Genomic DNA, 26,180 nt, shown 5'->3' on the forward strand with positions numbered 1-26,180 from the left:
AGTCTTTCTTTATTTCTTGAGATGGCACTCTGAGCAAGGGTTACCTCGTTCTGTACTCCGTAGACAGAGGTGTGGACCAGCTCTCCGGTCCAGGCTTGAAATAGGGTCTCGACGTTTCCCCCTTTTTTTTGCAAATTCGCCGAGAGGATCTGGGATCCAGGTAGCCACCACTGAATCCTTAAAAGTTGCCCCTGAGCCCGAGGCCCTACGGGGGTGCATCTCTTGCTCTTTGGGGGTTTCCCTAAACTCCTCCTGCTCCCTTATCCAGTTGGGAAGCAGGATAATGAGGAAAGGTGAGGCACGCTTGGAACTGGAACGCAGGTCTAAGCTGAGAGAAGGGGGCGGGTAATCTTTCACCATCGCCCTTTTAAGGGATCGCTGGGCGCCGAGAGTAGGTACAGGTCCCAGTCCTTGCTTCCCCGAGTAGAAAGCAAGTTGGGGAGGAGGGTGGATCCTGGACTGTGCAGTGTCTCCCAGACCACCACCTCCCGGCCTACCCACTAGCTGCTCGGAAAGGCTACTTTCCTCGGAGTGGTCCCGCGGCATCTATATCCCCCTCCCCTCCTCTCTCGGTCTCCGCCCCTTCGCGCAGAGAAGGCCTCGCCGCTTTAAGACCGGGGGTTGCGATTGACAAGCAATAAACGCGGAGCGCCGGGCTGCGCTGGAGCAACCCCGAGCTAGGGGCCTCTCGGGGCGCAGGTAGGCGCCCCCCAGCCCCCGAGCCAGCACCCACCCGAGGGCCCTCTTCGTCCTGGCACGGCGCTTGGGGCCCTTTCTCTGAGTCCCACCTCCCCTGGCCTCTTCCCTCAGGCCAGTCCCCTCCCTCTCACCCTCCCGCCCTCACCCCCCTTTCTCGGGTGCTCCTAGAGAGAGACCAAACCCCGCTGCCCATTTTCGCTGGCCCCCGCCCCCGCGGCGAGGGCTCCTAAGTGACGTCAGGCACAGAGCTGGTGAGCTGTGAGGGGCCCGGGCGTCCGGGCGGCTTCTCTGGGGGCCGTGCGGATTCTGGGGACTTCGGAGCCAGGCATTACGTAAGAACCGCGCTGTTAGCTCTTCCGGGGTTGGGGGCGCAAGACAGAGGTTGCGTTGGTCCCCTTGGCTCCCCTGCCACCTTGGGAGGCCAACACCTTAATCTTTCCTGGGAGGGGGTCCTGGGAAGGGGGTGTGATGCTTCTTCGCTTCCCAGGTTGTAGAGGGGGCGGGTCTGGGTCGGGGGGCAAGGCTAGGATCTGGAGACCTGGGAAGGGATCGGTGCCAGGAGCGAGGACCCAGGGCCAGAAAGTTAGGTCAACTAAGGTGGGGGAGCGGGGGGAGAGTGAGGACGGGGTGGGGGTGGGGGCGCAGCCATTCAGTGACCTCATCCCCTAGTCTCCAGCGGGCGTGCAAGCAAAGAGCCTACTTTGATGGCTCGCAACACACCCCCCTCCTCCCAGGTCCTAGCGCCCAGCGTTTTCGGGCTGGGCTCTTGGAGCGGGGTGGGGCGGGGGGCGGGGGCGCTCTGATAGTCGGTGCTTGCAGACCCGCCCGGCCACCGAGACCCAGTCTGTCTACCCCTCCCCACGACCTGTCGGTCTTCGAAGTGCCTTTGTCAGACCTTTCTCCTCTCCATCTCTTTGTACGGGTATTGACGGAGCTTGGAGGAAACCTCCCCCTTTCTCGGTGGGCCCACAACATCTACCGACCCTGGGTAGTGTGGATAGCCTGGACGTAGGGGTGAGAGGGCTCCTGGGCCCAAGGTTTTGGAAGCTGAGGTGCGGGTTCCCAGATGCCTGGGCTCCGGACCTTGGCTCAGAGCCAGGCTGGCTTGCCTGGCACTGCGTTCTCCTGTGGGCACAGCCGGGCCCCGCCCTCTCGGAGGCTTGGGTGGGGGGAGGGCAGAGCTAGCCGATGCCGTGGGAACCGACTCCCCAGAGGGAAAACCCAGGCAGGCTAGGCAAGACTTCTGGGGACAGGATCCTCCCTGCCTCTTCCCACCTTCCACCCTCGGGGGAAGGAGGACATCGGGAGTTCTCTTTGCCAGCAACCGTCAGGGAGATTAGCTCCAGCCAGGAGAGGGCTGCAGGTTCCAGGTCCTTGGGACCTGGGAGGGGGCAGGAAGGGAGCCCTCCTCGATACTGTCTAGGAATAGGACAGCAGGGTTTGGCGCCCGGCGCACTAACTGGTACAGTGGATCCTGGGCATTGCTCCCAGCCTGGGTGCTAGCCTGACAGGGGGTGCCCTTCCTCTCCCTGAAAGCTCCTTTCTTCCTTGTTCTCAGGGGCAGATGCAGGAGGAAGGGGAGCCATCCTTCCACTTTTGTAATTTCTGCTACTTGAGCTCAGATGACCAGCTCAGGCCTGGGAAGGTGATAGGAGGAGAGAAGATTTTATTAAAATCAGGTAGTGGTCCCTCTAGGGACCTTTTGGTGGGGGAGGTGAAGTTGTGGCTCCCCCACCCCCAGGGCCCAGTAGCATTCAGTCCTAAAGTGGGCACTGCCAGCTGCTTCCCTGCACTCCCCCACCCATGCTGTGAGCCACCGCCTCCTGTTGTCAAGGCAACCAGGAATTAGGGTTTTCTCCAGCAGCACAGGCCTAGGAAGGCAAAGTGAGGAAGAATGGTGGGTTACCCACCTGCACCCTCCCCTGGAGAATGAGGGATCCAACCCCAGCTTGGGGAGGACCTGGGATGGGAACTGGGTCTGTAAACTCCATGGCTGGTTCTGCCCAGAGCCCCTGCTCTCCTTGTCCCAGCTCCAGCTAAGAAGGGGCAGGGGGAGAAAGAGGAAGCAAGAGAGGCCTTGGGGATGAATGACATCATTTCTGTCAGACAGATGGACAAACGTTTGCGGAGCATTTACACCGCACTAGGTCTGGGATCCAGAGGCAAAAGAAAACTGATGCGGTTCTTGACCCATGGAGCTGCAAGTCAGGGAACACCCATCTTTCCTGCTTTTGACTCAAACTGGACTTTTTCCCACCCTTTCTCTCTCTCTCAAAAAAAAAAAAAAGACAGATGGTAGGCAGAAACAATTTTTTTTGAGTCATAAAACCTGGGTTTTCATTGTAGCTCTCTTTATTAGCTTTGTGGCCTTGGGCAAATCAACTAACCTCTCTGATCCTCTGTCTCCTCCTCCTTGGAGAAATGGGCATGTAATATCTGCTCTTCCTGCCTCCCAGGACTGTGGGATCATTTAGTGTCAGGGCAATGCCCTCTCCCCTACCTCGCTGGGTGATCCTGAAGGCGAGGCCCTTCCTGATTCCTTCCCTTGCTTTGCCCTCGTGACTTCTCAACCTCCTGTCTCCCCTCCTCCAGGAGAGCCATTTCAGAGCCCTTGCTGATTTCACCATGCCAGTTGCCGCCACCAACTCTGAGTCTGGTAAGAAGGGAGTGGGGATGTCAGTGTATATCAGTGGTTCAGAGGGTGGGGAGCAGCAATCAGGCACTCCCACAGCTCCCCTGGAAGAACAAACTACCCCTGCCGCAGCTGCTCCACCCAGCTGCTCGGCCATCTCTTTGGCAACTTCTATCACCCTGCTGCACCCGCCCCAGGGTGGGGCTGGAGACACAGCACAGCTCACCTCCAGGGAGGCCAGGGGAATGCATGCTCTGGAGAAGTCCACGGTGCAGTGCCCACCAGATGGGTAGAGTGGACTGTCACGTGCTAAGATGGGAGTGTGTGTGTGCTGGGGCACAGGAAGCTGTGCGTGGAGAATGCCAGGTCAGGAAGCCTCGACTTAGTTCTATAGGACGTTTTAGGGCAAGGGTGTGGGTCACCCAGACAAGCTAGGAAGCCTCAGGAACAAGCTGCTTAAATTCTTGGAGGCTGCGTCTCTTCTGTAAAGAGGTGTAAAGGCTATGACAGAGAAAGCACGTTACCATTAAGAATATTCAGTTATTATGCTGTGCTGCTGAGTTGTTAACCTGTGGCCCTGAGCCAGTCACCTCCCTTTTAGGACCTAGGTTTCCCCATCTGGAAGATGAAGTGATGGGAGAAGAGCAGTGTTTTTAACTTGTATTGGTCCTGAATCCCATTGAGAATCTGATGAAAGCTGAGGGTCCTCATCATAGACAAAGTCTTCTATGCACAGAATCTGCATTCTACTCCAGGGCTTCAGGGATGCCCCCTTAAGTGCATTCAGAGACCCACCAGGTGAAGGGCCCTGTGCTAGAGGCTTTCTAAGGGCCCTGACAATTGTAAACTGCTCTTGTATTGCTCTGATTTCTCTGAATTTTCCCCTGCCTGCATGCCTCCTACCCATGTAGCCCCTTCCCTCCCTCTAGGCTCTGCTGCTGCCTCTGCAAGATGTTTCAGGCCCCCCAGTTTGGTTAGATTGAGTCGCCTGTTCCTCTCCTCTGACAAACTGAACTAGGAAAGTGAAGGCTGCTGTGAGTGGGCCAGAGCCTAATCTGTGACACCCTTGTCCCCCAGGAAGGGCCTGTTCTCCATGCAGTGGCGGGACTGTACCAATGTCCCCCAGCTTCTGCAGTCTTGGAGGGCTCAGTGCCTCCCCCTGCTGCTCCAGCCTCCCTGGGCCCCTGTGTAAGCTGCTTAGGGGTTAATTAAGCCCATCCCTGAGCCTGTGATTAAAGGCCTCCCAATCTGGGACTGTTCAGTAAACCCATTAATAGTGCCTGGGAGGGGTGTAGAGGGAGGGGAAGGCCCAGCAATTTAGTTTCCCTGCTGCAGGCCTCTTGATAAGCCCTGGTGGGGTGGGGGACAGGGCAGGGAGTGGAGCCCGGTGGGGGGGTGAGGGCCTGCTTCCTCTGAGGACTCCTGGGGCACCTGCTGCCTTGGGTCTTGTGCCATGGGCTGCTTTGCCTTTCCATATGCAAAGGAAGAAGGATAGGAGCAAGCTGCTTAACCTCTTGGGGCCTGTGTTTCCTCCTCTGTAAAGAGGTGATGGGAGACTCAAAGCATAGGAGTCTTGTCTTTCCCTCAGGTGGCCCTCTGTGCCTGCCCTGGGGCTGGACTTGGCTCCTGGCCTCGAAAATCTAATGGTGGGTTCTGCCCCTCCTCATTTGGTGGTCATTACACTTCCCATGGGCCTGATAGACAGCTGCGCCCCTGCCTCTAAGGTCAGGTTCACCCTCCCCGGCCCCTCTGCCTTCCCCCAGAGGTCCTTGCCTTGGGCTCTGCAGAGAGTGAAGCTAGCAGGGTCTTTCTACCCTTACCTACGTGTCAATATGGCCACTATCATTGTGGAGAGAGGGAGATGGTGTGGGTGTATTCCTCTAGCAGAGGGACCCCAACTCTATTTCTAGTAAGGTGGAGGAGTCCTTTTCCTGAGGGTTGGAGATACATGGGTGTTGGCATGGGCTGAGAGTTTAGACAGCTTACCGCTGGGCTCCAGTCCATCAGCTCTGCCCTCTCTTCCCCCTTCAGCTGGTTCCCTCCTTTCTTTGAATCAAGGCTAGGATGTGGGGCTTTCAGTTGGAGCTGTCCCTTTAAATCTCTGGGTTAGTGTCCTAGTGTGTAATCCTGCTTGCTGCCATGGCAACCATGGGTGTGCTGTGACCTGGTGTCACTCCTCAGGGAATGGCAGTCTGGTGGCAGCAGCAGCGCCTAGTGGTGGCTTCATGGGTACAGGGTCTCAGAGGAATGAATGGTGGCTCTGGGCTGGGGTAACTTTCAAATCCCCATCCACCCCCTCCCCCCCGGACCCCCTGGTCTCTGCAGCGTGAATGCTTCCTCACCTTTTCCCTTCCCCAACCCCAAGATGCCTGACTTGCCCACGGGCATCACCCCCTTAAGCAAGGGGGAGCGCAACTGGGAGATGGGGAGGGAGAAGCTGCTGCTGAGATGTGGGGTCAGAGGGCTTGGGGCGCCCTTCCCTGCCCACAGTGGTGTCACCCCTTTCCCTCTTTCTTCTCCCCCTCACCGCTTCATGGCTAGCAGCTGGGGGAGGCATTTGGGGCTTGAGGTATTTGTCCCATGCCACAGTGGTGCCGCAGCCTCCTGGCGGAGGACCGAGAGTCGTTCTTGGTGGCTTCCTTAGATCCGGAGGGGGTCATTGTAAAGGAAACTGGGCTTAGAGAGGGGACTGAGAGGTGAGGTCGGAAGGCTCAAGAGGAGGTGGCATGGGGTGTAATAGAGGAGGGACTTGCAGGAGGCGGGGCGGGAACAAGATGGGGCCAAGTCCCCACCCACCTTGGGTTTCTCACGGCTGGGCTGGGAGGGGAGGGTCTCTGAGCACCGCTCCCGTCCTGAAGGGGCTGCACGCTTAACCCCTTCCCCCTGCAAACCTTCTCTTAGCCGCCTCCTTCCCTTTTAGTGGTAGGTACTAAAACTGGGGGATCCTGCCACCCGTGGGACAAGGACCCTCCCACCGCCCCTTCCCCGCCTCTCTGCTACAGTCGGGGCTTTGGCCAATCAGCAAGGCGGTCAGCCAGCTGAGCCTTGCTATTGGCTGACCCTGCAGCGGGCGCTCTCTGAGTCCCGCCTCCTCCAGCGCTGCCAGCCCCTGACTGGGAAGGCGGCGGCGGCGTGGAGGCTACTCCGGGAACCCTGGGCCGGGTCGGGGGCAGCCATGGCCGGCAGCCCGGGCTGCGGGGCCTCTTTGGAGGGTATATCCCTGGGCTCCTCTGAGGAAGCCGAGCTCCGGAGGGAAGGTAGGGAAAGGCGGGGTGGGGAGGCTGGGGGCTGGTCCTGCGGGCTTTGGGGCATCTGGAGAGAGTCCCTAGGAGCGGGCTCTCTGGGAGCCTAAGGGTCTGGGGGCGCGGCCCTCCGGGAGCGCTGGCCTGGGCTGAGGGCACCAACTACCCTGGCTCAGTCCTCCCGTTGGCTGGCAGGCTGGGGAATCTCTGTGTGAGGATGACTGGAGAGGGAGGGTCCCAGGATATCCTGGCAGAGCGGGAAGGGTCCCTGCCCTGGCCTCTTTCTGAGCCCACTAAGGGCCTTGCAGGTGTCTGACCAATGCCAAGCCCAGGCCTGAGCAGAAGGGGTCTGGAGGGCAGGTGTGGGTGTCTTTTCTGGAGAAGGTGGGAAGGATGAGGGGGAAGAGGTTGGGAGGCCGAGAGTCCCTGGACAGTAGCTGCTAGCTCCAGTCTCAAAGCCTCCTGCGTCCCACCCCCATTCCGTCCTGGAGGAGGGGGGCACGGCCGAGAGCCGTGAGAGTTGCCAGGGACTGTACCCACTACCCCTCCTCCTCCCCGGTTTGGGTGCTGTTATGCAGACGTAGGCGTGGGTAGCAGGGTGGCACAGTAATGATACCCCCTGCCCATCTCTGCCCCCAGCTGGGCACACTGTGCTTCTCCCTTCCTTCCCCCAGAACCTGCCACAGCCAGGAGCTCCCACCTCTGCTGGTGAGGGAAGACAGCCCCCACCTCAGACCTCAGCAGTGGCCCAGCTTCAGGTGTTCTCATGCCCTTGCTTATGTCCCATCCCAGGCTGAGGGTTTGCTGATCCCTGGGATGACTTGGTCTGCCCTCTGCCCTTGGGTGTCCACAACCATCCCAAGCCCCAGGGTGCCTGTTTCCCCAGCTCCTACCAGTGTTCCGGGCCTCAGCCCTGGCTTCCTATGACCTGTATTAAGTTCTGGGTCATTGTCTTTCAGAGCTGAAGGGCCTGTAGATAGCAACCAGTTTAATCCACCCATTTTACAGGATGGAAACACTGAGGCCTGTGAGGGACAGTGACTAGTGCAAAATCACTCTGAATTAGTGGCGCAGCTGGTACTGGATACTGGGTAGGCTCTGACCTCCTGCATGGTTGCCTGCTTGACTTGCACTCAGGGACGTGCTCTAAGCACTGTTTCTCATCCCTGAGCCCGCCACGTGCAGGTGGCTGAGTCCTGTGGCTTCAGCCCATCCAGAGGTTGAATGATGTGGTTCTCTGGTTTAGGGCAGAACCTGGAACCTGACACCTGCTTTCTTTTCTCCCCTCCCCCCACCTCAGAGTCCACTTCCTGGTGCCTGGAGCCTTCCACCTGCCCAGGCTAACATTACCTAGGGCCTAGAGAATGGGCCAAGGAAATTGCCCCTCCCTTCTTAGGGCCCCTGCCCCAGGCATTCAAGGAGTCCCAGGAGTGCCGGGCAGGGAAGTATGTGCTGCCGGGGAGGCGCTGTCTTCTGTGGGATGTGGGGTAAGAAGGGCAGGGTTTCTATGGTGTGTTTGGGTCCCCTGTGCTCAGCTGGTGTGTCTCACTGCCTGCTCCTTCCCTCCAGCCATGCAGCAAGTCCTGGACAACCTGGGATCCCTCCCCAATGCCACAGGGGCAGCCGAACTGGACCTGATCTTCCTTCGAGGCATTATGGAAAGTCCTATAGTGAGATCCCTGGCCAAGGTAGAGTGCTCCAGGGAGGCTGACACAAGGGCACTGTGCCTGGGGAGGCATAGGGTGTGGGGGGATGTCAGCCACAGGGGTGCTGGGAATGGGGCACATGGCACCGGAGACCCCCAGAGGGGGGAAAGCATGGACATCCATGCCCAGGTGATGAATCTGAGACACTGCAGGCAGGGAGGCTGCCCCCACGCCTGACTGGTGAGTGTGTAGATGTGCCCACATGGATGGGTGTTTGGTGACTGCCAACTTGTAGAGGGTATGATTGGTTAGGGGTGAGCATGCCTGTGCTTTGGAATCTCCAGAGTTCATCCTGCTTAGCTTTCTGCCTTTGGGCATTTTGTGCGGCCATCTATCTAAGGTCACCTGCCACATATCAGGTGGGGGAGAGACTCACTAAAACAGAAAGTTATAAAACACTTTGGTAACAGCAGTGATAGAGGCAGATGCGCTAGGCGTTTGGGGAGTGTAAGGGACGGATGCCTGAACCAGCCCAGGGCGGGTAGGGAAGACTTCCTGGAGGAAGGGCCATTTGTGCTGAGTCTTGAAGTATGAGAAGGAGGGGCAGGGCATTCCATGCCATGGAATGTTGCTTGAGCAGAAACAGAGGTGAGAAAGAGCCAGGGGTGTACAGGAGCTGCAAGTGTCAGCGTGAGGCCGGAGCTTTAGGTGTGAGACAGGGAGTGTGAGCTGTGGAGATGGCGGCTGGTGCAGGGCCCTGGGGGCTATGCCTGGGGCTCGGGCATCGTCCTGTGATGTCCTGTGAGCAACTTGGAGCCTTTTGTGGGTTTTAAGCATGGGTGTGGTGACGGCACACAGGTGTTTTAGGAGCATCGCTCTGGCAGCCACAAGGAGGATGGTTGGAGGGGCATGGCTGGAGTTGGAGAGACCAGCGTCAGGGATGGCCCTGAACTAGACCTGTGGTAACAGGGCTTGAGGGAGGGGAGGATGAAAGAAATATTTAGGAAGTAAATTGTCAGCACTTGATATTTGGGTGTGGAAGGTGAGGGGTGCGGGTAGCCACGCACCTGGGGTTCTGCACAGGGCAAGTGTAAGGCTGGTGCTGCCTTCACGTGAGATAAGAAGCAAGGACAGACTGGGGAGGGGGCGATCCTTCGCTGCGGAGGATGAGGAGGACTCCCAAGGCTGGGAGCCGCAGGGAATCATGCTAATGGCTCAGATTTCTCCGGGGAGGCGGGCAGTCTTCAGCTGGCCATCAGGGGTCAGGGGTTGAGTGGAGCGGGGCGGAGACGGGGATTTGGAAGTGAAGGTTCAACTAATTAATAACTGAAGGGGAGAGAGGGAACTCACCAAAGCCGGGGAGCGGGATCGACAGGGCTCCAGACTGTCAATCCCAGGGTGGGGGTGACTCAGGCCAGAGACACAGAGGGTGGCTCTGGTCCAGGGCTTGTGCTGGGTGGGGGCTGTGGGAGGCTGAGATGCAGGGAGAGGTGAGAATGGTCCAGAGCATCACCTCTGGGGCCGAGGTTGGGAGGGGAGGGGAGAGTGGCCAGGAGCAGACAGAGGGGCAGGGAGAAAACGGAGGTGAAGGCCTGGGGGCTCTCCAGATTTGGGGATAGAGCGTATAGCTGGAAGAAATGAAGGCCGAGGTCAGAGAGAGGGTTGGGAAGTGAAAGATTTCCAAGGAGGACAGTTCTGGGGGTGACATGACAATCTAGGATGTGGCTGCAGTGGACGGGAAGGTCATCGATGTTAAAGAAGTCTAGGAATTGGGACTTCCCTGGTGGTCCAGTGGCTAAGACTCTGTGCTCCCAATGCGGGGGGCCTGGGTTCGGTCCCTAGTCAGGGAACTAGATCCTGCATGCCGCAACTAAGAGCCTCCAGGCCGTAACTAAAGATCCTGCATGCCGCAACTAAGACCCGGAACAGCCAAATAAATATTTTTTTAAAAAAGAGACATCTAGGAATGGAGGGCTCATGGGATGGGGTGTCTACACAGGTGTTGTGGCGGGGGGAGACTAGAGGCAGTCCCAGGGTCTCCAGTGAATGGTGGTGAGCGTAACCAGGAAGTTGGCAATGACAGTGATGGCGGGGAGGGGGAGGGCGGTACAATCAGGTGATGGGTCTTCCACAGGGTGAGGGTGGGGACTCTGTCACAGGACAGCTGTGGTCGGCCCTGACATGGGGCGTGGAAGGGAACTAGGCCCCCTTGCTACAGGGGATGCTGTGTCCCGGGGACACAGCCCGGTATGTTATCATCTGTGGAATGGCTGAAGACCAAGGGCAGTCGTTAACGATGGAAGATGAGACGGGTGAGAGGGTCGCTAGTGGGAGGTTCTGGGGAAGAGAAAACTGAGCAGATTGTAGGGGACTGGAGAAAGGCAAGCTGCTTCTCATTCGGTGGTCAAGGATTGGATTCATGTGTTAAAAATCAAAACAAGGAATTACGCATGTTTCATACAGAGAGATTACGAGCTCCTTGAGGACAGGGATGTCTGCTTGATTTGCTACTGTATCCCCAGAGCCTGGAACAGTGCCTGGCACATAGTAGGTGCTCACTGAATATTTATTGAATGAGTGAATACAAGAGAGTGTGTAGAAAAAGCACATAACAGACCTCTGAGTACCCACCTCCAGGATGTGAATGCCGGCCATGTTTGCTTTAGTTCCTGCTCTTCCTTTTTAAGAAATAAAAGCGTGATCCAGTGAATGCCTCTCCCCTTTTCCTCATTTCCGCTGCTTCCCCTGCCCACAGGTGACCCCTGGCTTGAGTCGATGATGCTGTTCCCCTGAATGTGTGCCTGTCTTGCCTATACACATATTTAGATATAAACAACGTGCCCCTGTTATATGTGGTTTTAAGCTTTGCGTAATGGAATGATAGCGTAAGCAGCTGTGGTTTTGAGATTTCTAGTTCATATAAGTAATATAGTTATTGACATGCGTAGAGATATAGATTCATCTGAACTGCTGTGTGGTATTCCAGTAGGTGAATAGAGCCCAGTGTACTCATTTACTGGTTCCCCTGCTGAGAGACAGGCACCCTGTCGCTGACTTGCCTCTGTAAAGCGCAGAGCTGCCGTGAACATCCTCATATCCATCTGCTTCTGCACGTGGGTGAGAGTTTCTCTAGGGTGGACACTGGGTAGTGGAGTTGCTGAGTGTGCACATCTGAACCTCAACATCTGTAACCTTCCAAAGCTGACTTCACGGTTGGATTTATTAAACCACATCATCTCTGAGTCACTCTAGCTATTGCTTCTACAGCGGGACAGCCAGTGAAATAAGGAGGGGCTCTCGGGATGCAGAACCTCTGGGTTAGAAGATCCTGTAGCCAGCACCCTGCAAGGTGTGACCCTCCCACCCCCACCCCCATAGCATTCCTCTCTGATGGCCTTGTGGAACCCATTTGACAGCTCTCCAAAGATGGGATTGCTGGCCGGATGGCTCTGTCCTTCACTTAGTCACTGTCATCCATCCTCTATTCAACAAATATCTATGGCGTGCTCACCAAGTCCCAGGCACAGAGCTAGGGCTATGGCAATGAACTGTCAGAAAGTTTATCCTTCTCCTGAGGGAGCCTGAGTCTGTCATTTTCTCACTGAGCCCTGCCATGTCCCAGTCCTGGGACCCCTGCCTGATTGAGAAATTACCAATGTGCTGTGTCAGACCGTAAGTAAACTCCCTTCTCCAGAAGTGTCCTTGGGGTAAGCCGGCCAGAATTGCCTCCCAAGAAATTCCTAGAATGGTTCCAGTTGTGCATTAACACAACAGAAGGGAGTGTGGGCACGTCTTCAATGCTGAGACCCCCGTAAGAGGCTCAGGGGCTAAGGCAACCCAGTGACTTCTCTCCATCTAGCTGTGAAACAAACAGGAAGTGAATCTCCATAAAGGCCCATCTGAGCTCAGTAGAAATCTTTCCGATCCCTTCATGCGCGACCCTTTACAATGCAACTTTGCCAGTCTTCCCATCAAAAGGGAGAGTTTCTACTCTTCAGTCTGGGCTTGACTGCGTGACTCGCTTTGGACAACAGAACCTACTTCTTATGTACACACAGATCAATTTCAAACCTATTAGACAAAGTACTTTGATCAAAGGTCCAGCTGCAAAAGCTTGGTGGCCCAGAAACCCACAGGAGCGGAGTCCAGTTGGAACCCCATGTGGTAGCTAGTCACCTCCTTCCCTTACCCTGATGACTCTCCTCTCCAGGGATGTGGCAGATGATGTGGGAGGGGCTACACTGGGTAGATCTGGGACCAGGGAGGAGCAGGTCCCTGAGGGGACAAACCCAGGGAGTTACAGGTTCTGAAGGAAGTCAAATTTGGCAGGCAGATCACATATCCAGAGGGTTGGCTACAGACAGCAGGTGACAGCCCTGGCAGGTGGGTGACATCTGGGAGCTCTGACATGGACCCAGTAACAGGTGTTCCAACAACGGACAAGGCCACGGCGAGAAATCAAAGGCAGATGACAGTCAGAAATTTAGGTAAACTGTTACCAGTGGGGACATCTGCCAGCTGGGAGGCCTGTGAACTAATCCACATGAGATGAAGAAGAAAAAGCACAGAGTTTGGAGTCAGAAGATTCGCTGGCTAGCTGTGTGACTTTAGTAGGTCTGAGAACCTTTCTGAGCTTCAGTCATTTCTTCTGAGAAACAGGGATAACGATGCTTACCTCTCAGAGTTGTGGTCGGGATAGGGGGAGGTCATGGATGTGGAAGCATTTTTAAACCATAAAGAGTTGTTATAATGCAGTCTTGGCCATTGGACTAGAGTTCATAGGGAAGACTCCAGTCCTGTGGCAAGGGGGAGGTGAGAGAGCTGGCAAAGCAAGGCAGGGCCTTACAAGAATGAGGGGCCAGGAGGGTCACTAAGATGGAGACTCTGACCAGGGGACATGACAAACAGAGGCTACAGTGGTGGGGAGCCCAGTGCATCAGTTAGCTTTCGCTGTGTAACAAACCACCCCACAGCACCGTGGCTTAAAACAACTTTGATTTATGTCTCATGATTTTGTGGATTGGTTGGGTGGTTTTTCTGGTCTGAGCTTGCTCAGTTGGGATGGGGTAGTCTAGGATAGCCTCAGTCACATGTCTGGTGTCTCAGCTGGGAAGACTGCAATGTTTCGGATGGTGTGGTCTCTCATCCTCTAGGAGGGTGGCCCAGGCTGCTTCACATGGTGGTCTCAGCAGCAGTGGAAGACCAGCCCCCAATCCCAGGCACTTTCCAAGCCTCTGTTTTGCATCACATTTGCTATTGCCCCATTGTCCAAAGCAGGTCACACGGCCAAATCCAGGTTGAAGAGTCCCTTTCCTTTCTGGCTCACCACACTCTGGACTTTCAGATTTTGAACTACTTAATTATGAGCCTGGGCTTCAAATGAGAATTCTGTCTCCTGATCAGAGAGGTTGGAGTGGGAAGGCAGAGGGAAAAAGATTTTCAAAGAAAAGCTGTGTGGCATTTCTGCATCTGCAGTTTACATCCGGCTCTGGATCGGGAGCTGAAAGATCTGGGTTTAAGGGCCGGCTCTACCATTAGCCAGGTGTGAACCTGGCCCAAGTTTCTGGTCTATAAGGAGCTTAAGCCCCTGCTGTGCTGAGGGTGATTTTTCAGAGCCGAATTAAGCAAATGGTTACCACAGAAATTCAAAACCACTCTCCTGGCTGTGGGGCCTTGTGCCTCCAATACTGTAGTGTGTGTTGTACAAGAGCACGCTTTCTAAAAACAGGCGCCCAGATAGTGACATCACAGCTGTGGGGACGCTCAGGAAACTTCGACAGGAGTCCCTGCTGTACACCCATGAGCTGTGAAAAGGAATTCATTTTACCCATTAGAGCCTCGGATACTTTATTGGGAAAATGGCCTTGATACTATTAATCTCACAGGGTCATTGTGACATTTAAGTGGAATGTCTGTCAAGTGTGTTATTTTACCATCAAACATGTATATACCCCCTGGCCCAGCAATTCTGCTCCTGGGAGAAACTCACATGTGCACCAGGAGACATAGACTGGAACGGTCATAGTAGTACTGTTTGGAATGGCAAAAACCTGAAATGACCCAGATGCCTTTCAAGGAGAGAGGAGATGAATCAGATACGGCATAGTCACACGATGGACTATCATACAGCCATTAAAATGAATGAACTAGGACTTCCCTGGCGGTCCAGTGGTTAAGACTGCACGCTTCCACTGCAGGGGGCGCAGGTTCAATCCCTGGTCAGGGAACTAAGATCCTGTATACTGTGTGGCATGGTCAAAAAAAAAAAAAAGAATGAACTAATGTGATATGGGAAAAAAGAATGAATCTTAGCAAAATAACATTAAATGAAAATTAATATTAAGTGAATATGTGTTCACCTAATATGAAAAATAAGAGTAAATCTTTGCAAAAAAAATAGTAAGTGAAACAATTTTTCACTTAATACTAAGTGAAAAAAAAATCAGGCCTCCAGGAATCATATATAGCACAATTCCCTTTTTTAAAGGTTAAAATAACTAAAAACAGTATTTATTTTAGGAATATACTGAATACATATAGATACAATAAAACTATGTAAAATGAGAAGCCAGGGCGTGATGAACACAGGGAATCAAGGTGGTGGTTTCTGAGCGGGAGAGGTGGGTGGATGGGTGTGCGGGGCATGTGATTAGATGTAGGATATGGTCAAGATCCTCCTTTATGATTTAAGTGGTGGCCACTTAGATCCTTGTTGTATTATTACAAAAGTACCTAATTTAATACCAACCAACTAAAAGGAGGCCGTGCACAAACCAATGATGAGAATACGTCATGAGCCAAAGGTATGATTAATCCAATTCTGAGTTCCCAAAGTCCCTGAAAAGTATGTGGCAAATCGTGACACATGTTGGGTGTTCTCAGTATTGGTCAATCAGCTGTTTGGGTCAGCCTGCTGCTAGTGTTTCTTTTGTATTTGAATGATTAAATGTTTAAAGTTTCCTCTGGCCCATGAAGGTTGAGCTTGGAGAGCTGTGATCTTCCATCTGTGGGTAAGACATCCGGGGGGGCCACAGGCGGAGGAATGGATCGGCCTAGGGGGAGGGGTCATTAAGTCAAAGGTGGGAGGTAAAAGGCGTGGGAGACACACTGGCTTCCTGCTTGGTTAAGTGAGGGCTTCCGGGGAAACTTGTCCTCTTCATCCATGGAGCAGAAGATGCTAAAGCTAAAATGGGCAACCTCGATGCTTCTCACGTAACCTGGGCCAGAGCTAGCTCCCGTCAACCTGAAGGAGCCTGGCCAGGGTCACCATGGTGAGATGGTTGCAAGCCTGAGTGCCTTTCTTTATTCTTGAAACATTTCCTGGGGCCTTGGGCTCTCAGCATTGTCTAGACACTGGTAACGGAGTCAAGCTCTGTGGGCTGTGCTGAGCTTAATGAGTGAAGATCACACAGGGTTTGGTGGAACCTTCTGGGGCATGTCTCTGCCCTCTGGCTTCTGAGGATCATCAAGGCATAACGGGGCTCCGAGTACTACTCCTTTGCCCCTTCAATTGTCTGTCTCCCCAGCAGGGAACCCTCTGCCCAGCCAGACTGTAGGAGTCAGGCTGAAATGCTGCTCCCCCAGCAGAGGATGATTTAGCGACAGTGGGGCCAGTATGCCTCCCTGTGTGGGATGCTGTTTCCCTGGCCCGTTTGGGGAAGAGAAGACAGGAAAGGAGCGAGCCTTTATTGAGCACCTGCTGTGTGCCAGGCACTGTGTCCATCTCACCAAATCCTCAGAGTATCCTTATGAGATGTTATTAAAATCTCCCCATCTCATGGGCTTGAACAACTTTCTATTATGGAAATTTTCAAAAATGTTTCTTGAACCCCCATCATCCATTATCCTACTTCAACATTTAACAACTCATGAACAATCTTGTTTTATGCATACCTCCACCTCCTCCTCCTCTCTCTCCTGAATTATTTTGAAGGAAATCTCAGACATAATTTTATCTGTATTTCAATTTGTATAGATAAAAGATAAAGATTTTTTTTTTTTTTTTGCGGGCCTCTCACTGTTGTGGCCTCTCCTGTTGCGGAGCACAGGCTCCGGATGCGCAGGCTCAGCGGCCATGGCTCATGGGCCCAGCGGCTTCGTGGCATATGGGATCTTCCCGGACCGGGGCACGAGCCCGTGTCCCCTGCATCAGCAGGCGGACTCTCGACCACTGCGCCACCAGGGAAGCCCAAAGATAAAGATTCTTAAAAAAAAACCACACTATCATTATCACACATAGAAAATTAAGGAATAATTTTCTTATGGATTTTTATTAAATGGTATTGGGATATCTGGATAGTCATTTGGAAAGATATCAAAGTAAGTCCATACCTTATACTGTACATGAAAATAAACTTCCAAGAAGATCAGAGATTGAGAAAACAAACCATACACATTCTAGAAGGAAACATGGATCTGTGTGTAAGGAATGCCTTTTAAAAAAACTATGCCTCAAAATTCAGATGCATAAAATGTTAATAAATTTAACTACATTAAATATATATTTTTTGCATTGACAAAAAAACATAAGCTGAGTCAAACGACAAATGACAAACTGGGGGTAAATATTTGCAAGACGTATTACAGATAAAGGGCTTATTTTCCTAATATAGAGAATGTTTAAAAAAGTGAGAAAAAGAAAGAAACAAGATCTGATGGAAAAATTGGCAGAAGACATGAACAGACAGTTCACAGAAAAAGATATACAGATGGCCTTTAAACATATGAAGAGCTGCTCAGTTTCACTCATAATAAGCAAAATGCAAATCAAACCCCACTGAGAGATGGTTTCTTATCCATGTGATTGGCAGACATTCAAAGGTTTGATCACACACTCTGGTGGCAAGGCTTCAGGAAAGTTTCTCAGCTAATGCTGGTGGGATGGCAAAGTGGCACAAGCCCCACGGAGGGGAGTTTGTCAATATCTAACAAAACCACATGTGTCTTTACTGCTTGACCTGAAAAAAAAAAAAAAAAAAAAGCCCTGAAAGACTAAGAGTGATTGGAGTCTGTTCTAGATTAAAGGAGAATAAAAAGATGTGACAACCAAATTTAACACGTGATCTTGGTTAGATTGTAGATCAGAAAAATAAAGCTATAAAGAATGTTTTTGAGACAATAGTGAGCATGGGCATGGACTGTCTTCTAGATAATACTATATTGTGTGTCAGTGCTGAATTTCTTGCGCGTGATAATGGTGCTGTAGTTTATATAGCAGATCTCCTGTTTGTTCTTAGGAGATTCATGCCGAAGTACTTTGAGGCGAAGTACTTTTTTTGGGGGGGGTATGTGGGCCTCTCACTGTTGTGGCCTCTCCCGTTGCGGAGCACAGGCTCCGGACGCGCAGGCCCAGCGGCCATGGCTCACGGGCCCAGCCGCTCCACGGCATGTGGGATCTTCCCGGACCGGGGCACGAACCCTTGTCCCCTGAATCGGCAGGCGGACTTTCAACCACCGCGCCACCAGGGAAGCCCGGCGAAGTACTTTTTGTCTGCAACTATCTTTCAGATGATTCAGAGGGAAAAAGAAGTCTGCATGTATATCCCTGAAATGGGACTCCTTTCTTCCCACTTAACGTAACATAACTCTCCCCGCTGGGCTCGTCACTGGCAAAGGCTTCCTTTTCCCTTTTCAGAGCACCTTGTCATGGAGCCCATGCTCATTGTCATGGAGCCCAGAGTCAGTAGAGCAACAAGGAGGTGCAGGACCTTCTCCTGGTACCACGTACTGATATCTTGTCCCGTTCTTCACTGGGAGCACTGGGCTCAAGGCTTGGAGACCCAAGTTAGAGTCCCTGTGACCTTGGGCAAGCTACTCCACTTCCCCGGCTTCCTTAATCTGGGCTACAGGGTGTCCAAGACCCCACCCAGCCATGATGTCGGTTGGAAGAAGCTGTCCTTGAACTCAGATGCTTATAGGGTTCTGGAGGCTGGGGAGTTTGATGATGTTAATGGTCCTCTGTGGCAAGAGATGGAAATGAAATTTTATCCTTTGGATTCTCTCTTCCCTAAACTGAGTCCCAGTCACTGTCTTGGGGGAGAAAGGAGAAAGCAAGGCACCTGTGCGCACGTGTGAGTGTGCTTGTGTCTGAGTGAGTGAAGCTCTGAGACTGATACCAGGAGCAGTGCTGTGGATGGGGTCTAAAGTCAGCATTTGGCGGTGGGAAGATGCCTGGGAGCTGGTGGGGGGGCACTGTTTGGTACCCCAGGGCTCTTGGGGAAGCGTCGAGTTTCACCTGTCCCGCCCCCGCCCCCAGGCCCACGAGCGGCTGGAGGAGACGAAGCTGGAGGCCGTGCGGGACAACAACCTGGAGCTGGTGCGGGAGATCCTGCGGGACCTGGCGCGGCTGGCCGAGCGGAGCAGCGCGGCGGCGGAGCTGGTCCGCATCCTCCAGGAGCCCCACTTCCAGGTTTGGTCCTCTCCCGGGCTGCTGGGGGGCTGGCGCCGGCAGGAAGTTAGAACTGGGGTGGGAAGGGACCTCTGCCCCATGGTCCCTCCTCTTCCCCCCGCCTCCCCAGTCCCTCCTGGAGACGCACGACTCTGTGGCCTCAAAGACCTATGAGACACCGCCCCCCAGCCCTGGCCTGGACCCCACGTTCAGCAACCAGCCCGTGCCTCCTGACGCAGTGCGCATGGTGGGCGTCCGCAAGACGGCTGGAGAGCATCTGGTGAGGGCGCTGGGCGGCGCCAGCGGTGGAATCTCGGGAGGGGGGGGTTGAGAGTGACCGGCGGGGATCAAGTCTGGTCAGGAGAGGGCTGAAGATGAAGACGGGATCAGCTCTGCCCAGCGTCGGGCGCCAGCACACCCAGGAGACCGCAGACATTGTGACTCTCTCCATTCTGCCCACTTTCAGTCCACTGGTGCCCCTGTAGGTAAAGAATTTGGGCAGAAGATGGCAGAGAAGGTCGCTGTGAGGGCGGGGCTAGAAGGGTAGAATGGAGGGGCTCTTAAGAGACCCATTTGAAGATTCTGACTTGGAGCAGTTGGCGCCTCATCATACCCGCCCTCCGTCCCCCAGGGCGTGACATTCCGCGTGGAGGGTGGCGAGTTGGTGATCGCACGCATTCTGCACGGGGGCATGGTGGCTCAGCAAGGCCTACTGCACGTGGGCGACATCATCAAGGAGGTGAACGGGCAGCCGGTGGGCAGCGACCCCCGCGCGCTGCAGGAGCTCCTGCGCAACGCCAGCGGCAGCGTTATCCTCAAGATCCTGCCCAGCTACCAGGAGCCCCATCTGCCCCGCCAGGTGGGCCCCTCCACCAAGCCCCTCGCCCAGCACAAGGCGCAGGGAGGCGGAGCTTCCCAGCGGCCAGGGTCACGGGCCTCCTGACGGGAGCCCCTCCTCGCCAGCCAGTGTAGTCAAAGCAAGAGGCATCTGGCGAAGGCGGCCACGCGTTCGCCCTAGTCTCGGGCACTCATGCGCACGTGTAAGGGGTGTGCGCGCATCTCAAGCCTGGAGTACCTGAGTGTACAAATGAATCCCTGCATCGTGCGCAGCCCTCCGTGTGCCTGCGCGTAGGCACGGGTGCCCAGAACTGGGTCACCACGTGTTCTATACAGATGCCTTCAGGTTGGTGGATTGTGGAGGTCTCGCTGCTCTGCTCACCTCTCCTACTGGCTGTCTAGCCTTTTGCCAGAGCCCTCTCCTCCGAGGGAGGGTGTGGGGGATGGAGGGATCTTGCATTAGGTGCCAGGATCGTGTTCCTTACCAGGTGATCCCACCTTCCTGGTGGGTAGGGCCAGGGCCCCAGGCCTGAGCAGACCCCCCATCCTTCTGAGTCCTTTTGTTGTGGATGCAAAGGGAGGCTGGTACCAGGGAGGTGGACCAGGCAGGCCTGTGGCATCATGCCTTTAGATGGGCAGTGCCAGGGTCTCTTTCATCTTTGTGAGGGGAGGGGGCAGGAGGTGAGCTGTGTGACACTCCTACCCCCCCCACCCTCGGGGTAGGGGTGGCATCAGGAATGGGCATCGCCCCCTCCAGCCTTGCCCTGCTTCTTCCCTTGACCCGTTGCCAAATCCCTGGCCCAGGTATTTGTGAAATGCCACTTTGACTATGACCCAGCCAGAGACAGCCTTATCCCCTGCAAGGAAGCCGGCCTGCGCTTCAATGCTGGGGACCTGCTTCAGATTGTAAACCAGGACGACGCCAACTGGTGGCAGGTGAGCCCTGGGCACCCATGCTGTCTCTCCAGGTATGGTGTCGGCGGGCAGTGAGGGCTTACTCAGGCACATCTTTGTCCCACGGTCATTTCAGGCATGCCACGTAGAAGGGGGCAGCGCTGGGCTCATCCCCAGTCAGCTCCTGGAGGAGAAGCGGAAAGCCTTTGTCAAGCGGGACCTGGAGCTGACACCCACCTCAGGTACAGTCCTGCCCCCAGACCTCTAATCTGGGACCTGATGTGGCCCTGCCTGGCCTCACTTGCTCGTCTCCTTATGGCCAGGGACCCTGTGCGGCAGCATTTCAGGAAAGAAAAAGAAGCGAATGATGTATTTGACCACCAAGAATGCAGGTGGGTGTTGGGGGCCCCCTTCCCCCATCCTCCTTCAGTGCTCCCTCCGTCCCCCACCAATGACTTGTGCATCTCCTGGTTCTGATGCTGCCAGTCCTGGCCCTCAGCCCTGCCCTGTCTTTCCCTCCTGCCCTCGGCCCCAGCCCTCTTATCCTTGGCCTCCCTGAGAGCCCAGCCCCACGCCCTTCACCTGATGAGCAGTGACATCTCCCTGTCCAGAGTTTGACCGCCATGAGTTGCTCATTTATGAGGAGGTGGCCCGCATGCCCCCCTTCCGCCGGAAAACCCTGGTGCTCATCGGGGCTCAGGGTGTGGGCCGGCGCAGCCTGAAGAACAGACTCATCATGTGGGATCCGGATCGCTATGGCACCACAGTGCCCTGTGAGTGGGGGCTGGGTCCTGCCGGGTGGGAGGCAGGGAGCAGGGGCTGCCCTGGGGGCCAAGGCTGGGCCCACTGAATGGGCATCTGCGTAGGCCCCAGGTTAAGTGATACCTTTGGGTGTGAGGTGTGTGGTGCGCGCCCTCTGTGGGTGGATGTGGGAACTGCAGGCTGGGGAGGGCGAGGAACCATTGGCCACGTGGGTGGTGCTAGCCTTACCTTTCCTTCTCTCATGTTTCACTTGCTAAAAGCCCAGCTGGGAACCCATGTGAAACAGGGCTATGAGCTGTGTGTGGCCTTGTGGAAAAGAGGGCTTCTGGTGACAGAACCAGAGGCAGGAACCTGAGTGCTGACCCCAGGTCTGCTTGGCCTTGCTGTGTGGCTTTGGGCTGCATATTGCCCTCTCTGGGCTTCAGCCTCCATCTGTAAGCACTGGGTTACAACAGTGATTTCTGAAGGTCCCCTCAGTATGGACGTCTCGAGTCTGTGGGCGCCAATGGTGAGGGCGAGGGCAAGGTGTGCGGGAAGGCAGCAGGGCTGCTTGGTGCAGGTAGAGCACGAGCACGTGTGTCTGAGGTGGTGTGGCCTGCCTGTGCCCATTCGGCCCCTCCTTCCCCCTAGACACGTCCCGGAGGCCCAAGGACTCAGAACGGGAAGGCCAAGGTTACAGCTTTGTGTCCCGTGCGGAGATGGAGGCTGACATCCGTGCTGGGCGATACCTGGAACATGGTGAATACGAGGGCAACCTGTATGGCACACGTATCGACTCCATCCGGGGCGTGGTCGCTGCCGGCCGGGTGTGTGTGCTGGATGTCAACCCCCAGGTACTGCCTGGCCTGCTCCTTCCCAGCCTGCTCAATACCTCTCTGGGTACTCTGCTTGCCCCCCAGTATTACCCCATATATTTCCAAGTACCCCCCTATAACCCCTCAACTACTGCTAGGGACCCAGCCCACCTAGAACCTCTTTCTCAGCCTCCTGGACCCCCAGTCACCCCATCCCTAGCCACCTGCCAGCTATTTTGCCATTCATCCCCAGGACTCATGTCCCAGAGCCCCAGGTCCACATTCTCATCTATTCCCAGGTACCGGTTCTCACCCCCATCACCCCAGATGTACATGGGGATAAACTCCTGACCCTCCTCTTCTGCAGGCAGTGAAGGTCCTGAGAACAGCTGAGTTTGTCCCTTATGTGGTGTTCATTGAGGCCCCTGACTTTGAGACCCTGCGAGCCATGAACCGGACGGCGCTGGAGAGTGGGGTGTCCACCAAGCAGCTCACGGTGAGGGCCTCTGAGGTGTGGTGGTGGGGGTCTAATGGCTGACTGGGGTGGTGTGGGGGGCCAGCCAGAGCCGAGGAAGAGAAGAAGGTGGTGTTGGGAAGGGGAGAGGCGCCCACCTGAGGTACCACTTGCGAGGTTAGACTTGCGAATGCCACTTTATAGGTGTGGGAATGGAGGTCTGAGCGAGGAAGTGAAGTGTAGAGTCAGGGACACAGCTGGCCCGGGGCACGGGAGCTTCTGCCAAGCCCCCTGCTCGGTCCATTCTGTGGGAACAGGGCTCCAGGGGAGCCCAGAGGGCCGGTGGGTGATTTGTGGGCAGAGGTGGGCTGTTTACAGCTGGGGGTAAGGCTGAAGGGAGGGAGGAGGCCAGAGGCTGGAAGGCTGCCTGGAGGGACCAGTTAGCATCAGGGAGGAGGCAGTGCAGGGAGGAGAGGCTTCAAGGCAGTTGTTGCAGGACTTCAGGGCACCCTTCTCCCGCCAGGGCCGCCTTGGAACAGCCTTCCCCAGCAGGTGTAGGGTTTGCAGAGCTCTGAACTCAGGGGTCCCTCTGCTGGCCACTTATGGTACTGCAGCTCTCAGGCCCCGGTCAGGGGCTCAGACCCAGGAGAAAGGTCTGGGCTGGGCTCCCCACTGCTGCAGCCGGCTCTGGCCACAAACAGAGCCTACTGGAGCCCCCGGGACACAGCTGGGTCAGTCCTAGAGCTCCTGCCTCGGCTTCAGTAAGTCAGTATTCAAGTTCCCTTCCCACCCTTGCCGGTCCGGCTTGGGCTGTGTCTGGAGAGGGGTTGCCTCGGGCCCTTGTGGGCGGCCCTAGGACCAGGCGTGGCAATTGCCTTCAGGCTGTCTAGGTACGGGGGCCTAGTCAGACTGAAGGGGGCGCTGGCTTTGGAGTCAGGCAGACCCCGTTCAGCCATTGGCTGGCTGTGTGGCCTCTTTGTACGTCAGTTTTCTCTGTTGTAGATGAGAATAATTAGTCCCGCTTGCAGAGCTGTAGCGAAGATTACGCTGGTCGCCAAGTGTTTAGTGCAGTGCTTGGCGCTTCCTAAAGGTTATTTCCTTCCTCCCTTCCCACCACCCATCTGTCTGTCCACGGTCACAGGAGAGCTGCCTTGGGGCATGCAGGGAGGGGCTGCTGCCTCCCCAGCCAGGGGGTCTGTGCCTGCCATGGTTGGTACTTTGGGCTTTGGGGAGGGGGCTAGACGGGGCAGGCTGTGGGACCCCTGACGCTGGGGGTGCCAGGCGGATACTGATGGGCGAGAGGTCCCCTTGTGCTGGCAGGAGGCGGACCTGAGACGGACAGTGGAGGAGAGCAGCCGTATCCAGAGGGGCTACGGGCATTACTTCGACCTCAGTCTGGTCAATAGGAACCTGGAGAGGACCTTCCGTGAACTCCAGGCCGCCCTGGAGAAGCTGCGCACGGAGCCCCAGTGGGTGCCCGTCAGCTGGGTGTACTGAGCCTGTTCTCCTGGACCTCGGCCCTCTGGGTTGGGACCCAGAACCCTGAATCCGTCCCCTTCCCAACCGTGAGCCCCAGCCATGATCCTCAGCTCCCGTTCCCGGCGCTCTGGCTCTCCCTGGGTCATGGCCCTAAGTCTGGCTTCAGCGCAGGAGGCGTGCACTGCCAGGGAGGTGGGTGTTCGTGGGGCACGTCTGTGCCCAGGTGCTACCCACTCCCGACGTTCATTGGCCACCTGATGTCCCTCGCTGAGGGCCGAGCCGTGCCCCGGAGTGTCGGAGTCGCCTCCATAATGCTCAGTCCAGAGAAGAGAAAAGCTGCTTTGGGACCAGGTGGTCAGTAGGTACGCTGCCCCCACCCCTCTCGCCAGTCAGTTTTTCTCCTCTGGACTGGCCACCCTGACCCCACTCCTGGGCTGCTCCTACTTCTCGCCCCTGCAGCCTAGGGGCAGGCCTTAGGCTGGTTCCCTGTGGCCAGGGGGCTACGTGGCCCCCTGGCAGCTAGGCAAGCCCAGGTGCGGTGCCAGCCTGGTACCATCCCGAAGGCTGGAGGAGCCGAAGCACCAGCCAGTTGCCGCACCAGGGAGCAGCGCGGTTCTCTGCCTCCTCGGAACGGGGCTGACTCCCGTCCTTCCCTCACACACAGCTTTTCACTGCCGAAGTCTCTCCACAGACTTCTCCGATGTGCCCCTGACAGGCCAGCTCTGTTCCCCGCAGGGCAAGGGCGGCAGGGGCTGCGGGCTCAGCCCAGGCAGGGGTGGGCTGGAGGCCGAGCCCTGTGACGAGGAGCCTGACGGGAAGCTCCCAGCCCTCCGTGGCCCGTGGTGGGGGCGTGTCTGGGCTCCCTGTCCGTGGTCAGTGTCCATTTTGGTCTCTGTGGCCGGGTCCAGGTGCCCACTCACATGAAGGCGGCCTGGGGGCTGGGGAAAGGGGAGGGCTGGGCCACGGGGCATGGCCTTGGAGGATGTTTGCACCCCAGCAGACTCCCTGCACACCTCCACGGGGCGTCATCCACCCTGGAGTCGCCACAGCTTATGGTTCCGCAGGCTGCAGTGCCTGGTCTGTGTTTCCGCCACTGGCGTGCGTGTCAGGCTGAGTTTTTGGAGAGGGGAAGCAAAGGGTTGTTGAGCTTTGGAGGTCACTCTTTGGGGCCCCGTTTCCGGGCTCCCCATCAGCCCCCCATTTCTTATGAGACCCTTATCCCAGATTCCAGAGGCTCGGCCTTCCCCAGATGTCTCCCTCCACTCTCCTGTTGTCCCCCGACCCTAAATGCCACCCTCCAGTCCTTGAGGAGGGCAGCTGTGTAAAATAGGAGAATCCCTTTTTTAAAAAGTCTGCTGTCCTTGACTTCCCCAGACGTCCCTGTGGCCCCTCCTGGGGTGAACCTGTCCTTGTAGGGGACCCCCCCATGACCCCACCCCCAGCCTTTGTGCTCCCCAGTTCTTCTGTCTAATCAGTCTTCGCTGCAGTGTCAGCCACGCTGGCCCCTGAACCACTGTGTGCCCATTTCCTAGGGAAGGGGAGGGAGAAGAAACAGAATATTTATTACAAAGTCAGAAGTATATTTATTATATTAGGGATCTCATTTGCATTTGCCTAGGATATGCAAATGAGATGTAAAGGTCAAGTCTGCTTCCATCTCATTTGCATAGCTCTGCCTCCACTATGCAGTCAGCTTTATGTTCCTCTTTTCCCTTTAGTCAGCGTTCTTTTAATTTATCCTCAATTCAGCTCTCTCTTGCTTCACCCTCACCCTCAACCCAAGGGGACTGGGAGTGGGAGGAGAATGGGGTGTTCTCGCGCTGGCCCAGGGCCATGGGGTTCTTTGTTCATACCCACGTCACCCAGGAGACTTGGGAATAGAGGCAGCTACCCCCTCCCCCTTGGTTAGCCTCCAAAGCACTCTGATTAGAAGACCATTCTCTGATGGGAGGTGCGGCTGGGCACCTTGCTGAAGGATTGGCACATGGCCCTTGAGGGTGAAGCTCCAGTTACTGTCTGGCACCTTCACTTCTGGTGATGCCTGTGGGTTGGGCCCCTCCCTTCCCGTCTCTATTCCTCTCTGAACAGCATTCTACCTCCCCTGCCTTAGCCGTACTCCGGGGACCCGTACTGGGTTGGAATGGGTGTGTGTGCCCACCGCGTTAGCCCTCAGGCTCCAGCCTCCCTCTTCCCACTGTGGACGCTTGTATTGAGGAACCTCAGGATTATGGGACCCTGCCGCCCCGTCCACACTCAGTCCCAGCCCAGCTGTGCTTCTCCTGTCCCCTCTCTCAGCCATCCAGTTCTTGAGCTTTCTCTCTGATTGGCTTTCTTTTCCTTTGATTAAATGTGAA

At 55.7% G+C, this 26,180-nt stretch overlaps 1 protein-coding gene across 2 annotated transcripts; it reads left to right on the forward strand.

Moving 5' to 3' along the window:
• The first annotated feature begins 694 nt into the window (after positions 1 to 694).
• Positions 695 to 26,180, forward strand: MPP2 (MAGUK p55 scaffold protein 2). 2 transcript variants are annotated; one of them, XM_059997431.1, is made up of 14 exons: positions 984 to 1,031; positions 2,258 to 2,378; positions 3,292 to 3,355; positions 8,143 to 8,261; positions 18,475 to 18,627; positions 18,737 to 18,886; positions 19,238 to 19,465; positions 20,248 to 20,379; positions 20,474 to 20,579; positions 20,661 to 20,729; positions 20,949 to 21,110; positions 21,730 to 21,932; positions 22,261 to 22,389; positions 23,668 to 26,180. In XM_059997431.1, exons 3-14 carry the CDS (start codon positions 3,325 to 3,327, stop codon positions 23,842 to 23,844), a joined length of 1,659 nt encoding a protein of 552 aa, XP_059853414.1. In that variant the 5' UTR covers positions 984 to 1,031; positions 2,258 to 2,378; positions 3,292 to 3,324; the 3' UTR covers positions 23,845 to 26,180. The 2 variants fall into 2 exon arrangements, with proteins under 2 accessions (XP_059853415.1, XP_059853414.1); XM_059997432.1 differs by lacking the exons at positions 984 to 1,031; positions 2,258 to 2,378 and adding an exon at positions 695 to 699.

This window comes from Delphinus delphis, chromosome 19, assembly GCF_949987515.2.
Source record: "Delphinus delphis chromosome 19, mDelDel1.2, whole genome shotgun sequence".
Classification (NCBI taxonomy): Eukaryota; Metazoa; Chordata; class Mammalia; order Artiodactyla; family Delphinidae; genus Delphinus; species Delphinus delphis.